This window comes from Esox lucius, chromosome 6 (genome assembly GCF_011004845.1).
Source record: "Esox lucius isolate fEsoLuc1 chromosome 6, fEsoLuc1.pri, whole genome shotgun sequence".
Classification (NCBI taxonomy): Eukaryota; Metazoa; Chordata; class Actinopteri; order Esociformes; family Esocidae; genus Esox; species Esox lucius.
This window is the reverse complement of record NC_047574.1, coordinates 27,453,055-27,467,043: the sequence shown is the minus strand read 5'-3', so window position 1 is coordinate 27,467,043 and position 13,989 is coordinate 27,453,055. Positions and strand designations below refer to the sequence as shown.

General features: G+C 41.7%; 1 protein-coding gene across 3 annotated transcripts in view; it reads right to left on the bottom strand.

The window, feature by feature from the left end:
• LOC105025938 (kinase non-catalytic C-lobe domain-containing protein 1) overlaps positions 1-13,773 on the bottom strand; it is a 37,078-nt gene extending 23,305 nt beyond the window's left edge. For 2 of the 3 annotated variants that reach the window (XM_020047013.2, XM_034292932.1), the window contains exons 1-12: positions 13,206-13,773; positions 10,978-11,176; positions 8,460-8,518; positions 6,646-6,792; positions 5,616-5,733; positions 4,718-5,508; positions 4,394-4,508; positions 3,326-3,397; positions 3,041-3,102; positions 2,720-2,878; positions 860-937; positions 623-722 (exon numbers count right to left, since the gene is read on the bottom strand). In XM_020047013.2, the coding sequence (XP_019902572.2) occupies positions 623-722; positions 860-937; positions 2,720-2,878; positions 3,041-3,102; positions 3,326-3,397; positions 4,394-4,508; positions 4,718-5,508; positions 5,616-5,733; positions 6,646-6,792; positions 8,460-8,518; positions 10,978-11,176; positions 13,206-13,307 (2,002 nt within the window). In that variant the 5' untranslated portion in view covers positions 13,308-13,773. The remainder of the gene's footprint in view (positions 1-622; positions 723-859; positions 938-2,719; positions 2,879-3,040; positions 3,103-3,325; positions 3,398-4,393; positions 4,509-4,717; positions 5,509-5,615; positions 5,734-6,645; positions 6,793-8,459; positions 8,519-10,977; positions 11,177-13,205) is intronic. The other variant, XM_010897011.3, reaches the window with a different exon arrangement.
• Positions 13,774-13,989: the final 216 nt, after the last annotated feature.

Genomic DNA, 13,989 nt, shown 5'->3' with positions numbered 1-13,989 from the left:
CAAATTGTGGAGAAACATTGGCAAATTAAGTGGCAACTTGAACATTGTTAAAAAAAGAATGGTAAGAAAAATTCCTTGATCCATGTCAGTAATTACAGAATGCAGTTACCACCACTTAGTTACCCATAGAATTTAAATGAGAAATTTGACTTATTACATTTAACTGCAACATTATATTCTAACAAGTACCCCTTAAAATGAAGCAACTTCACTGACACCATTTGATGACCAATGTATGTAGATTTACTGTCAGCAAGGTCATCAAACTTCACTGGGCATGATTCATGCATAACAGTGATAAATAGTGGAATTACATTTGTATCTATCAAGTTATGGGGTGGAAGGGGGAGCATGGGAAGGACCATTGAGACAATTTAATTTTGAAGGAGAATTCTCTTCCACTAGAACTTCAGTGAGTTTTTAAACTGCCACTTGGAGTGTGTGGTTTGAATGCATGATGCCAAGTTGTCAATTTATTGTCATCTGCAATTATGGATCGTATCTCACAAATATCATTAATTGAATCAACCTGTAGGAAGTCCCACCCAGTAAAAAATTAACAAAGTCAATAATAGCACTGCCCATGCTAAAACAAATAGTTAGTCACTGGAGCTGTCTAAACCTATGATTGTACCACTCTTGATATGTGTTGACTGCTGATTTGAACATCCTCTCCTGTCCAGTCCATTCTGATCCTCTGTATCAACGTCCTTTATGATTGGCTGAAAGGTAAGAAAGGGAGTTATACTCCACAGGCAATAATGGAAGAGCAACATGGCCTCCTTTTCACTACAAACGGCAAGTATGCTGTCCACTATCCATGTAAAACAGTAGCTACAGCTTTACAGTGCAGTGGTACCGGGTGGACTCTGTTGATCAGTTTGGTCCACACTCTCTCAGCGTTTGTTCCTTGGCGTGATAGATAATCCCGACAGCACTGTAACACAAGGAACATAACAAAACACATGAACATGACATTATACCCCAACAAGCATGACACTAGATGCTAACTTAATTTTGTTGTACTGTACTTGTACTGTTGACAATAAAGTTGAATCTGATCTAACCTACATAGGCGTACAGAGGCCCATTATCAGCAACCATCAGTCCTGTGTTCGAATGGCACGTTGTGTTTGCTAATCCAAGTTTACCATTATAACAGAGTAATTAATCATTACAAAACCCTTTTGCAAATGTGTTAGCACAGCTGAAAACTGATGTGCTTACTTTAGACTAGTTAAGATTCTGGAGCATCAGCAATTGTGGATTCAATACCAGACTCAACATTTATTTTCTGAAACAGTCTATTCTTGTTCTGAGAAGTTTAGACTATTCAATGCGAGAAATTGCCAAGAAACTGAAGATTTTGTGTACTACTCCCTTCACAAAACAGCACGAACAGTCTCAACCAGAATAGAAAGAGGAGTGGGAGGCCCTGGTACACAACTGCACAAGAGGAAAAAGACTAGTCTAGTTTGAGAAACAGACATCTCACAGGTCCTCAACTGGCAGCTTCATTAAATTGTACCCATAGAACACCAGTCTCAATGTCAATTGTTTAGAGGTGACTCCAGGATTCTGGCCTTCTAAGCAGAATTGGAAATAAAAAGCCATATCTCAGACTGGCCAGTAAAAAGAAAAGATTAAGATGTGCAAAAGAACAGACACTGGACAGAAGAACATAGAAAACAAGAAACCAGGCAAGCCTAGTTCAGCCGGAACGCAACAGAAAGCATTTCCCTCTTGAGATTTAAACCTGGGTCGCCCACGTGAAATGATGCGTTGCAAACCACTACACCACAGAGCTCGACCATTAGCGCGTGTCAGTATAGCCTCTATCCTAAACAAATCCTTGTTTAACCAGTAATAGGCTTTACCAGTATCTACTAACTTACTGGAATAGGCATAGGAATGGAGCAATTGCTAGCGACTCTGCCAAAGCCATTTCATTTCAGGACATAAGAACGTATTTATTTCTTTAATGGCATAACAACATACTTTGTTCTTTCATTCTTGAATGACATCATGAGAAACGACGAAAGAATTGTGGAAATAAAATAAATAAAGTTTGTTGTTCACAACAGATATGATCTTGACCCTTCCACATGAGAGGCACTGTCTTTAACCATAACGCCACGGCATTACACATTTCACCAGTCGCTAAACACTATTGAGCATTGTGTTAAACTGACTAAAGTTTCTTATTAAGTTTACCTCCACCAGAAATTGCATCTATAAGCTGTTAGCTTTTGCCACTGGCCGTTTTAACAGCTTATTAGCCACTAATATGCTTACTGGTATCTACTAAGCTCTTAGGAATAATCATAAGAATTGAGCAATTGCTAGTGAGGCTGAAGATGAACTTTTCCATGCCAAAGTTTTCGTCAACACGGAATAAGTTAAGGCGTACATCGAAAAGTTTGAAGGACACTATACTATTTAAATGAAAAATAATTATTTCCACCCATGTCAATTACTATATTTCCTATTTATTTTTGCTGTTTTTCCTATTCAGGCTTATTTCATGTGTTTCCATGGAAGACAAGGACATTTCTAAGTGATGCAACACTTTTGAAAAGCAGTGTAAGGTTTCACTATTTCTGTATGTAGAATTAAAAGTTGTGATGATTTAAAGTACAGAATTAATGTTGCAACACTATTTTTCTAATATAATCAAATAGTGCTTTAAATAGGGGCAGAGAGCTGAAACCATGACTACCTTTTTGGCCAGGAGGATTGAAGGTCTTTCGATGGGTGTTCTTTTGGCCATCTCCAGCAGCAGCCTCTTCAACTTCCTGGGCATAGCCAACTTCTGATTGGCTGACAGGTTGAACTTAGCCGTGGCCCACAGGACAGCGGCTACCCCATAAACACAGGCCTGAACACAGATAGAATGATGCAAGAACAAGGAGACAGAACGACAGAAACACAGACAGACAAAGACACAGTAAGACCCAACTAATAAGTATACATGAGCATCTACTTAATGGAGAATTATTTACGTTCTTTTAAAAGACTACTGTCAGAATTTGAGGCACACCTTTTCAGTAACGATCCCATGCTCCTGGAATTCAGGCGCTAGATAAAATGCGTCGCAGCATCCTACAAGGAAGAGTCACTTTGAATTATTGAGTATGACATCATTTCAAAGCGTGTTCCCTCCAACACTTCAGTCAAGACACGTTGCTAAAGAAAACTTTTCAATATTTCAAGTCACAACAGTTTTAAATAAATAAACAGAGACAAATTATAAATGGAAAATGCCAAAATAACTACCATTCCAGACAGAAAAAAAGCATTTCTGAATCAGTAAAATGAGCCATACCTGTGTTTTTGGGATTCAAGAAGAGAACTTCTCCCTCACAACCCACATACATTGTGTCCAGGCATAAGTATGCTTTTAGGGAAAAGATAAAGAAAAAAAAACAAGGATGAAGAGAAGTCTTTAGAGGTAATAAACTACTTTTATAAAATGTATTAAACTAAAAAAAGCTTTTAAATTATTTATTGCCTGCCTTCAGTGTCCTCAGAAATTTCCCTGGTAAACCATCAGAAAGAAAAACTTAACTCTTTTGTTAAATCGCAGCTCATATTTTAATAATCGGACACTTGTGTCTATTGAAAGTAAAAATAAGGTATATCCTTACACTAAACTCACCTTCTGCAGACCTTATATTAACTGAATCGATCAATGACATATTTTATCCACCACATTAACAACCATGACCTTGGAGAGAGTGTTGCATTAACAACCATGACCTTGGAGAGTGTTGCATTAACAACCATGACCGGAGAGAGTGTTGTATTCACAACCATGACCGGAGAGAGTGTTGCATTCACAACCATGACCGGAGAGAGTGTTGCATTCACAACCATGACCGGAGAGAGTGTTGCATTCACAACCATGACCGGAGAGAGTGTTGCATTCACAACCATGACCGGAGAGAGTGTTGCATTAACAATCATGGCCATGGAGAGAGTGTTGCATTAACAACCATGACCATGGAGAGAGTGTTGCATTAACAACCATGACCATGGACAGAGTGCTGCATTGCATAATGTTGATTTTTGACCAACAACATTGACTCTTAAGCTGAATCAGAAATTGACAATCTTAGACCCCAGTTTTCACCTCAGAAATATGGTCCCTTATCTGGGTTGTTAATAAGCAGCCTACAATATACATTGCTCTTTGCAATGCAACACTAAAGAAAGTAACCTGACATTTTGCAAGTTCCTAACGTAAAACGTGGTTTGTGAATGTGAGGCCAGTGAATGTGAGGAATTTAATGCTTAACGCATTATTACCCAGTACGATTGGTTTGCACAGGGCAGAGAATCAATGGCCGATTGACAAATGAGTGACTGAATTGTGACAGGTCACGTGACTAACCTGGGTAGTCAATGTAGGTCTGCAGCGTGGAGAGGCAGGTATGACACAGGGCCCACAGCTCATTCACACATAGTCTTCGCCCACTCCGTGTCAGTAGATCCCTCAGAGAGATCCACTAGGTCACAAGCAAATCACAACCTATTAATATTACCCTTTCATATGGGCCAATCTGCCAGGTGACTCCTGGTCCTGAACAAAGAAGCATGCTCAGTGAAAAGAATGGCCACTGAAAATGCTCAATATGAATCTGGAAAAGAAGCAAGAAAGGTTGCGAAGACACCAAGGCGTGTGAATCTGTGTTGTGACTAGACTGGTTGATCTCACCTCATCCTGAGATTCTTCATTGAGGCACAGCATGCTTTTAGTCATGTGATTATTGGGAGCGTAAAGGTTTGAGGTTGATGTTGGGACGCAAGCGCAATCAGCCAACATTTCCGAGTCCTGAGCTATTTGGGACAGAGAGGGATCCTCGTGTGTCCTATGTCGATTGTCTGAATGTTGTCCTCCAACTCTGTCTCCCCCACTGTCTCCCCCACTGTCTCCCCCACTGTCTCCCCCACTGTCCCCACCACTGTCCCCGCCACTGTCCCATTGCTCTGACCCTTTGCCCTCGTACGGGCCTTTCACTCCACCCCCTCTCTTACTCCAAATAGCACCGGGCTCCACGCCCTCATCCATTCCAATCGCTGTGAGGTCCGACACGTTCACGCTGATGTCCCCGTGGGGCGGGGGCGGGAACACAGGGGGGTTACTGGATTCTGGTACGGAGCAGGAATGCTTGAGAACACCCCTCGCCCTCTCCAGAGTCCTCCTGGATACAGGGGAACTGTTCTGAGACCTGCTGTCCAACAGAGAACCGAGCATATCCCAGTGTTTGACACATCCATCTTCTTCTACATCCCCCATACCGTCGGCTAAGAGGGTGGAGTCCCAGGCCCCGCAAATGTGATGCTGGAGCGGGCCACTGGAGCAGTTTGGTTCTGGGATCCCAGCCATGGCATCTGAGACGATGCCCTGGTCTTTAGAACTGCTGTCCTCTGAGCTGATGCTCTTGTGGAGCTGCCAGTTGGGTTTGGACTTCTGCCAACGGGCCTCCCAAGAGCCCGTCCATCCATCTGTATTTGGATACACAGGTAGTGTGGTTATGGTTATGGTAGACAGAAAGACAGTTTGTACGTTCCTATACAGTAAATACACAGACACCTCAAGTCTAAAGGCAAACCTTGAAGGGTTGCAATGGACTCTACTGACAGGACTCTTCTTCCTGTAGATGAGAGTTTCCGGCACAGGTCTGTGGAAGAGACATGTACTAGCCGGTCTTCTGCAAGAGAGAGGATTTCCTGAGGGGAGATGCATAATATCAACTAGCATAAACACACATTACATCCTCTATGAGGCAACATGTATTTAATAAATGACTGCCATTTCATTGTCAATGTGTGGTGTTGTAACCGTTTTGCATTTTTCTCCCAAAGGAAAATACATCCTGTAATTGGTGTAAAGGTAATATTAAAATGTTGTCCCCTGGGAAGAATTCTGGTTCATGCATGACTGTGACATCCTCCATTATTAATATTTTTTTCAGTGGCTGTATTGGCATTGCTCCTCCACAAGGTGCTGCTCATGTTCAGAGTCTCACATCCACTGGTACAACATCAACGTCTACTGCTGCTACTATTAATAGTGTTTTCATGCTATACCTAAGTGCAAATCACATCTGATCTTTTTTACTCTCTATGACCTTGAGTAAAATGTAGGCCTGGAGGGGGTTGATGCAAATTTAACCGCCTTGCTCTGGGCCTGAACCACACCCGGAGATACTTCCCCCTAACCAACAATTAATATAATGTTGGGCATTTTGAGAAAATGTGCATTATGAGTATCTGTGGTCATCCTCACAATGTCAACTGTGAATGATGATACTTCTTTATGTTTCTTTCGGTGAAACTTCCTTATACAATCGGCATGCCACCACTTTCGGTTTCAAGAGACAAGCGCAGAGCTTTCAGGAGCTTTGTGCAGTGACGTTACAACGCATTTTTTACATGTACAGAGAGCGAATTTTAAAGCAGATTGTGTTAACAAATTGTAGAATAGGTTGTTTCTTTCCACAAAAGCACATATTTTGCCTAGAGATCCAGTGTTAGTTTTGGGAAAGATACAGTAAATGTTGCTATTCACAAAATTCCCCTCAATCTCACTGGAAATTATTCTGTAATCTGTAATTATATGAACAATGACAGTGACCTTACCTGGGGGAATGGCCTGTCTTCAGGGTTCCCCTCCTGCATCTGCCCCAGCAGTCTCTGAATGTCCTCCCCCAGCTCTGCCTCCAGCTCTGGCTCAATGACAAAGTCAAGGGCCGCAGAGAGGGTGGAGCCCAGAGAGAATATGTGACCCTGGAGAAAAGGCCAAGCATCACTGACCTCCAACTGACCCATAACATCGGACACAATGGCATGTTGAAACAAATCTTTCACATGTTGATACCACATGGACACATCCCCTTTAAACCATACGGAATTAATAAAACCTGAAATATGTCACGTTTATATGAACTCATGTTAGCAGTACATGTACTACCCAAACAGCCATAAAGCACAACCGTATCCCTTGACAACCTCTGTTTATCATGCAACAAAAGAGATTAGGGTGACTCTGGGGGGCATTTCTGGAAACAAGGCATTTGGTTGAGGAAGTCATTCATCAGGCCATTAAGAAGTCAATAAAACTGCAGTGTACCCGGGCAAGGCCGGGGCCAGGGCAAAGTTCCGACTTCATATGAGCGACCTCAGATCTACTGCATGCACATGCCTCGCAGGCAATGAATTCTGGGGCCTCATTCAACAAAGAAAATGATCGGCTGCAATACCGGGAGTTAGAGGAAACACTATAACAGAGAATGAATGAGATTTTCATGGGCCTCTTTGTAAGCCTTGAGAGACATGAAAGCTTAAAAAGTCAGACACTTTCACTCCAGCAAACTATCATCATAACCTGCACATATCTGACAGCCTTTTGTTGTGCTTTACTTGAGAAATGGAGCTCTGCTGCAATCACAGTTGACATGTTAAATCTCCTGGATAAATGTGAGCCTGTTTTTTTCTATTGCAAAAGATACGTACGTGTTCCAAGCAATTAAAATGAATGTGGCACGTACTTCTGTAGTAGATGTGGCACCAGCGGATGAATCAAATCTCAAAATGTGATACATACAAATGTTTAGCTGAAGGGCCGCTTAGTCAAAATGTCTGTCAAATATAAATTAGTTAAGAGCCAGAAAACTCTAAATCCAACAGCTGCTGTGAGGTCACGTTTTCACTGCCCCCTGGAGTGTTTGAAACAGATCCCAGCCATAGAAATAGGATTACTATAATTGATTACATTGTTGTGACTCCAGTCGCCACTTTGAGCACATACAGTGCATTGGAAGACACTGGAAGAGGGGATAAATTAGGGAAACGCAGACTCATTTGGTACAATGACTTATTCAGTACCAAAGGACATGCACAGTAAACATGTAATTGAGCACCTGATGAATGCAGTCAATCAATTCATTGGGCTACACATGGTTAAACAAGAGCAAAGGAAATACGAGAGAGAATAAGTTAACGCGAAACGACTGACAAAAATGGAGACAGACAGAGGGAGAACGTGCGTTTAGGACTGAATGAGAGTCCATGTAAAATCCTATATGAGAGATTTTGTTATCCTTCGTATCTACTGCTACAAAAAAAAAGGATGTCAATTCAGTTGATATCCGCCGTGTTTATTTTGAAATGGCTGTTATGTAATATTCTAGTAAAGTGTGGTGGAAAAATTTAAGAGCAAGTCTTTTTCTGAATGCCGAATTCCACTTACTTGAAGTTGATCATTTTTAAGGTGGCTTTGAAATGTAAAAAACATGCCTTTTAAAGAAACCACACCTCAATACCTTTATTTCAAAGACTTTTCAGAAGGCTTTTCTTACTTGTTCTCAACACCTGGTGTCACAAAGGGATTTTAATATACGCTACAGGCAATACCGACCGTGAAGTCGCCATTAATGGTGAATAAATCCACTCACCTCAATGGTGCCACCAGTCATGTCAAACTCTGGAGGAATAAAGGAGCCCTCAGGATCATCTGCAGGATAGGAATAATATTACATTATTTGACATGCCTAATAAATGTGTCATTGTGCTGTTGGTATTAGTCCACATTAAAATGATTCTGTTTAACCACTCTACAATTCGACAGCATGCCAATGCTAATTACACGACCAGGTCCTGAGCCGAAGAAACCCCTAGTAACCGGTTATGTACATTTTTCCTGTCCAGCAGAAAAAGCACACGCCAATAGAGCTTGTTAAAATGTATAATACATTTGTTATTACATGTGGTGTTGGCATGGAACCATGCGTTGAGCAAAGAAGAAAAACACTTGTGCCCGCTCTTGAATTATTCATTAGCTCAGAGAGAAGCCCTAAGAAATGAGACAGCCGCTATCTCCCGATAAGTGCACTGGTGTCACGGTGCATCCTCAGTTTAAAGTAGGTCGCTGTACGTGCTGGGGTGGAGGCAGGGACAACGCTGCTGCCCTCAACCACCTCCACCACCTCCTCCCAGAGTAAGAGACAGTTAAGTAGGTCAAGTCTACATTTGGGTCTGTCTCTGACCATTGCAGTTATAAGGCGAGCCTGACCCAGGTAGGTGCCAGGCCAGAAGCTCTTCACAGGGTCAGAACACAGAAGGACAATAAGCACAACCGTATACAGCAAATGAGGCTGTTAAGATGTTTGGGCTTATTTGGTTATCCAGCAGTGTACTGAAGAATGGTAATTGTGAATTCCGGAAGGTTCCGGAAGGTTCCAGAGGAAAATACTAAGGCCAGATAATAGGTAAGATGGCTTATTGATATGACAGGAGAGATAAACCCAAATGCTTCAGAGAACAGTGATTGAAGGAATGTGCTTTTTACCACTATGACTGAGAATAAAACTCCTATATATAATGCTCTCTTATTCTCTCAGGCGGGATTGGAGGGATGACAATGAGGTTGATGACAATTTGACGGATGGTTCATAAAAGAGTAATGGATTAATTTTCTAATAATGTATTGATACTGCCCTATGAGTTACATAACTGTTGCCTGCTGATCAGGAATAGGTCACTTAAGGTCACTGTCTAGGGACAAGTAACAATAACAGATATAGAATACACTACTGTTCAAACGTTTGGGGTCACTTAAAAAGGTCCTTGTTTTTGAAGGAAAAGCTCATTTTTGGACCATTAAAATAACATCAAATTGTTGCCAGTACTTATGCTAATATTGTTATCATTTTGGTAAAACCTGGAATGGTAGAAGGATGGGATGACAATTTCAATACCGACAGTCAACTGACAGCCCTGCTACCTGTTACCAGGGTAACACTTGTCTTGAAAGTGGCACACTGTTAATCTCATCAATGCTAATCAATAACTGAAGTGGGAGAATACACATGAAAGGTTATGTACTGTATGTGCACGCTGTTCTGTAAAAGACAGATTTCTGCTGTTCCCTAATATGAAGAGAAGCTAGTCTTTGGGCAGATTTCTTACTGTCTAAGGGATAAGAAATAGTGAAGAGAAATAGTGAAAAAGAGACCAGATATTCTTGTGTGACAGACATGACACAGCAACAGAAATGACACAGCAACAGACATGACACAGCAACAGACATGACACAGCAACAGAGAAGACAAAGTGTGACAGTGACTCAGTGAAACAAAGATGAGACAGTGAGACATAGATAACACATTAAGACAGAAAAAACAGTGAGACAGAGATGAGAGTAAAATGCAGAGGAGACAGTAAAACAGATAAAACAGTGAGACGGGTTATCCTAAATATTAAACATGTGACTCAATTTCACCAATGTTCCATCCTAGCAAGACATACAGGAGATGCTTACGACTGCAAACTCAAATAACAAAAATGGAATTGCTGAAAGAAACTCAGCATTTTGTAATTAAAAGACAACCTTTTTTGCCACTACAGTTTGATAGTTATGCTGTTGACCTAAAAATGGTTGGTATGGAAACAAAAATGACATGGAAAAAAACTCTGGGGCTCTAATTATGGAGTGTTTCATTGGAACTGCAGATGTGTCATCAGTTTGACCTTAAAAATCATATAGACTTGATCTGATCCCTGATCCATCCTCAATATGGGCCTTAATCTTCATGGCCATCTTTGATTCCCTAAGCAGGGATGGCAGATTGACATGTGACCTGAAGAAGCCAGGATGGATCAGATCGGAACAAACTGATCAGCAGTGAGATTGCTGCTGCAGCCTTTTACAATAGCAGACAGTATCGACCAAAAGTGAACTATATTGGATAAAGACACCAGAGAATCCAATAAATGATTGATGGATCAGGGCAATATTCCTCAGGAAACAAATGGAATGTAATTTACTGAAAGAGGAGGGACTACGCGGACCTGTCAAAAGGGACAGCTCGTTTTTCCTTTCTGGTCTGTGCCTAATGAACATAATACATGACCCCAAATGACCAGGGTAGCTGGATCCTCTTTTCAGGTAGGGAGTGTGTGTTGTTGACTCACCGCTCAGCTGTTCCATAAAACACACGTTGCCATGGGCGTTGAAGGCCAGCGTGTCAGGCGTGATGCACAGTGTATGAAAGAGGGTTGACGCAGTGATGCTCTGTAGGGCTACAATGCACTCCACACACACCGCCCACACCTCCGGCTCCGTCAGACAGGAGTCCCGCATGGACAGGATATCTGCCAGGGACACGTTCTCCTGTGGACACACAGACGTATCCACAAGAGCACACGGACACACACACAGAATAGAGTATGCAATGCCACTAAGTGTGCAAAGCCAAGTGAACACACTTCGTGTTATGAGGAAACCTAGTTGTGTCAGTGAATAAGAACGATCTCATAGTTAGACATTTTCACAGCCACACTTGTATGTGAAGAAGACAGGACCTTTTGTTGGCTTCACGAATGAGCACAAAAGCAAGTCTTTTAATGGATAAAGAGACTCCATTGTGATGTGCTGTCCAATACTTTGCATTTCCATTGCATGCAACTAACCCGACAATGTAACAGTCTACTTCCAACAGCCTAGTCTCATGGAATTTATTAGCATTAAGTTGCCGTTATTTGTTCTGAACGAATGTAGCTCATCACTAGGATGTCCCATGATTAATTTCTCTCAATTCAACTATATCAGTACAATATTTGCAAAGCATTTCAGAGTACTGTTCCATGATCAGGTAATTTCTAGACATCATAAATGAGGTTGCACAGACCTGATCCTAGATCAGTGCTATCACTCAGAGACACATCGCAAGCCTCAGTTTTGGGTCCTTGTCATACATTTAAAAAGACAGAACCGGAGCGAAGGCAGACTTTCTCCCTCTTCGACGGATCTCAGAGTGATCTATGAGATGATTGTCTGTTACAGAAATGTTTTGAGGAAGGTGAATAAAGCAGTCTTATGATGCCATAGAATATGGAACAACAAAAGGACAGAAAATTGTCACATTAAGCCAGAGCCATTGCCCATAAATAGACTGTTTCCCCTGAGAGTGGCGCAGAGAATCGTTGAGTCGCTCCCTCTCTCCTCAAGGTAAATACATCGGCCTACATAACTTTTCCTTCAGTACAACAGCTCTACTGAGACCAACTATAGAGTACTGGGAGACTGCAAAGATAACAGACAATAGGAAGAAACCGTACGATTTGTGAAGTAGTGAGGGATCCTGTCTGGGTGGATCTACTAAGTGGATAACTAAAGTCCTGAAGTAACCGAGGACTGTTAGGGGTTCAATTAATCCCTTAGTGTTCAAAGGTAGAATGGAATTCACATTTAAACGTGTTCCTCTTGTGTGCAGGCTGCAGCCGAATGTAGCTATCTGGCTGACCTCACACAGAGTGCCTTCCTCTCAACCTGTCATGTCTCTCCGGAGTCTTCACACTTACGCGGGCCCGCGAAACACTAGGGTGAATACCTGTGAAAACCAGTTCTTCACTGAATCATGTTGCAGTGTTTAACTTTGGAGCTTTAACAAAGGCAGATAGGGTTGTGTTGTAACAAATCTGGCTAGTGTCCATGTAAGGCCAAGATGGGATACAGCAGGGGTCAATGCCACTGTACCATAGATCTCTGGGGCGTATTAGCCACTAGCTACTACATCCCAGGACAATTAATATCACTTTTGGAGTTGTAAAGGTCAACCTCCCCACCGCCTTAGTTTTATGCCCCCTGTCCTGTAATCTTCACACAAACCTGTGTTGTTTTTAGGGGAATATTTTATTGAGACAGTTAAGAGAAAACAGAGGGGATTCCAAGCCACTCCTAGTAAACAACTGATCACATTAATCTAATATGTTGTCCTTTAAGAGTAATTTATTTACTGAAATAAATAAGTTACATAAACAATCTATACACCTTTTAAGGAAAAACAAAAACATTAAGGCAGCCTAAATAATGCATTTATTGTAGGGAAAAACAGAACCTTTCTGAAGTGGACAAAAATATTCCTTTACACGGATAGCCAATGCACAAATCTAAATCTTATCAAACAGGTTTTTTTGTGTCATATGTCCCTTAAGGGAGTAGGGGGCATCAGCCCCTTCATTTCCCTATAGTTAAGACTGGTGGGACCGCACAAGTAACATATGTGCATATCACAACCAAAAATGTCAGTCCCCTGGAAACCGTCAGTCAACAATAGTATTGGTACATCATTCTGGCTAAGTATTCAGTATATACCAATGAGAGGGCAATATTTATATTATTTACATAAATTAGCTCTCACCTCATCTTCAAAAAGTGGAGGCAGATGCTCAAATTCATAGTATTCATCCTCTTCTTCCTCTTCTCCTGAAAATGCGGCTGCATCAGTTCCAGATGTACCCATTGTATAGTTTTAATCAACACTGTGGATATGTGTAGGATTGGTTACGAGCAGTGTCACTCCCATAGCCTTTAGCTTAGGCTACTGCATGGCTTTCCCCTTTCCGATACTGTCCTGGCAACACAGTATAGAGACAGGAAAGACTAGGCTACAAGAACGAAAGATGAAAAGGTGTTCCGGCGTTAGCTACTTGTAACAAGGTTCCTCGTCCCGTCCTATCAGCAAAATTATGCGGCATTCCAGAAAACGCTCGGTGTCACTGCGGTTCTATTATTCCAAAACACCCGAAAGACAGCATGAAGATGACCAGAGCATAGGCTATGCGTTTTAATGTGTACTTGCCTATTGCCAATAACTGATGGCAACAGGGAGTTTGCCAACTATGCTGTCATGGCAACCACTACTGCACCTCCACTGAAACTCCGATAACGAACTGCAGTTCCCAAGTATGCAAGGGCTATTCCTAGCACAGGGGGTTACGGAGCTGTACTGTGCTTTGGACCTTGATTCGCTCCGGCGCCTCGTATTAAAGCATGAATTCCCGCCGCATATTCCGGGCAAAATCTGGTTGAATCACGTTGTTTCAACGTTCTTTTAACCTGGTTTCAAAACAGGTTTAGAATTGCAAAAAAGCAAAGAATAGGCTAATGATTTCCCCAAATTTCAACCAGAGTTGCAAACATTT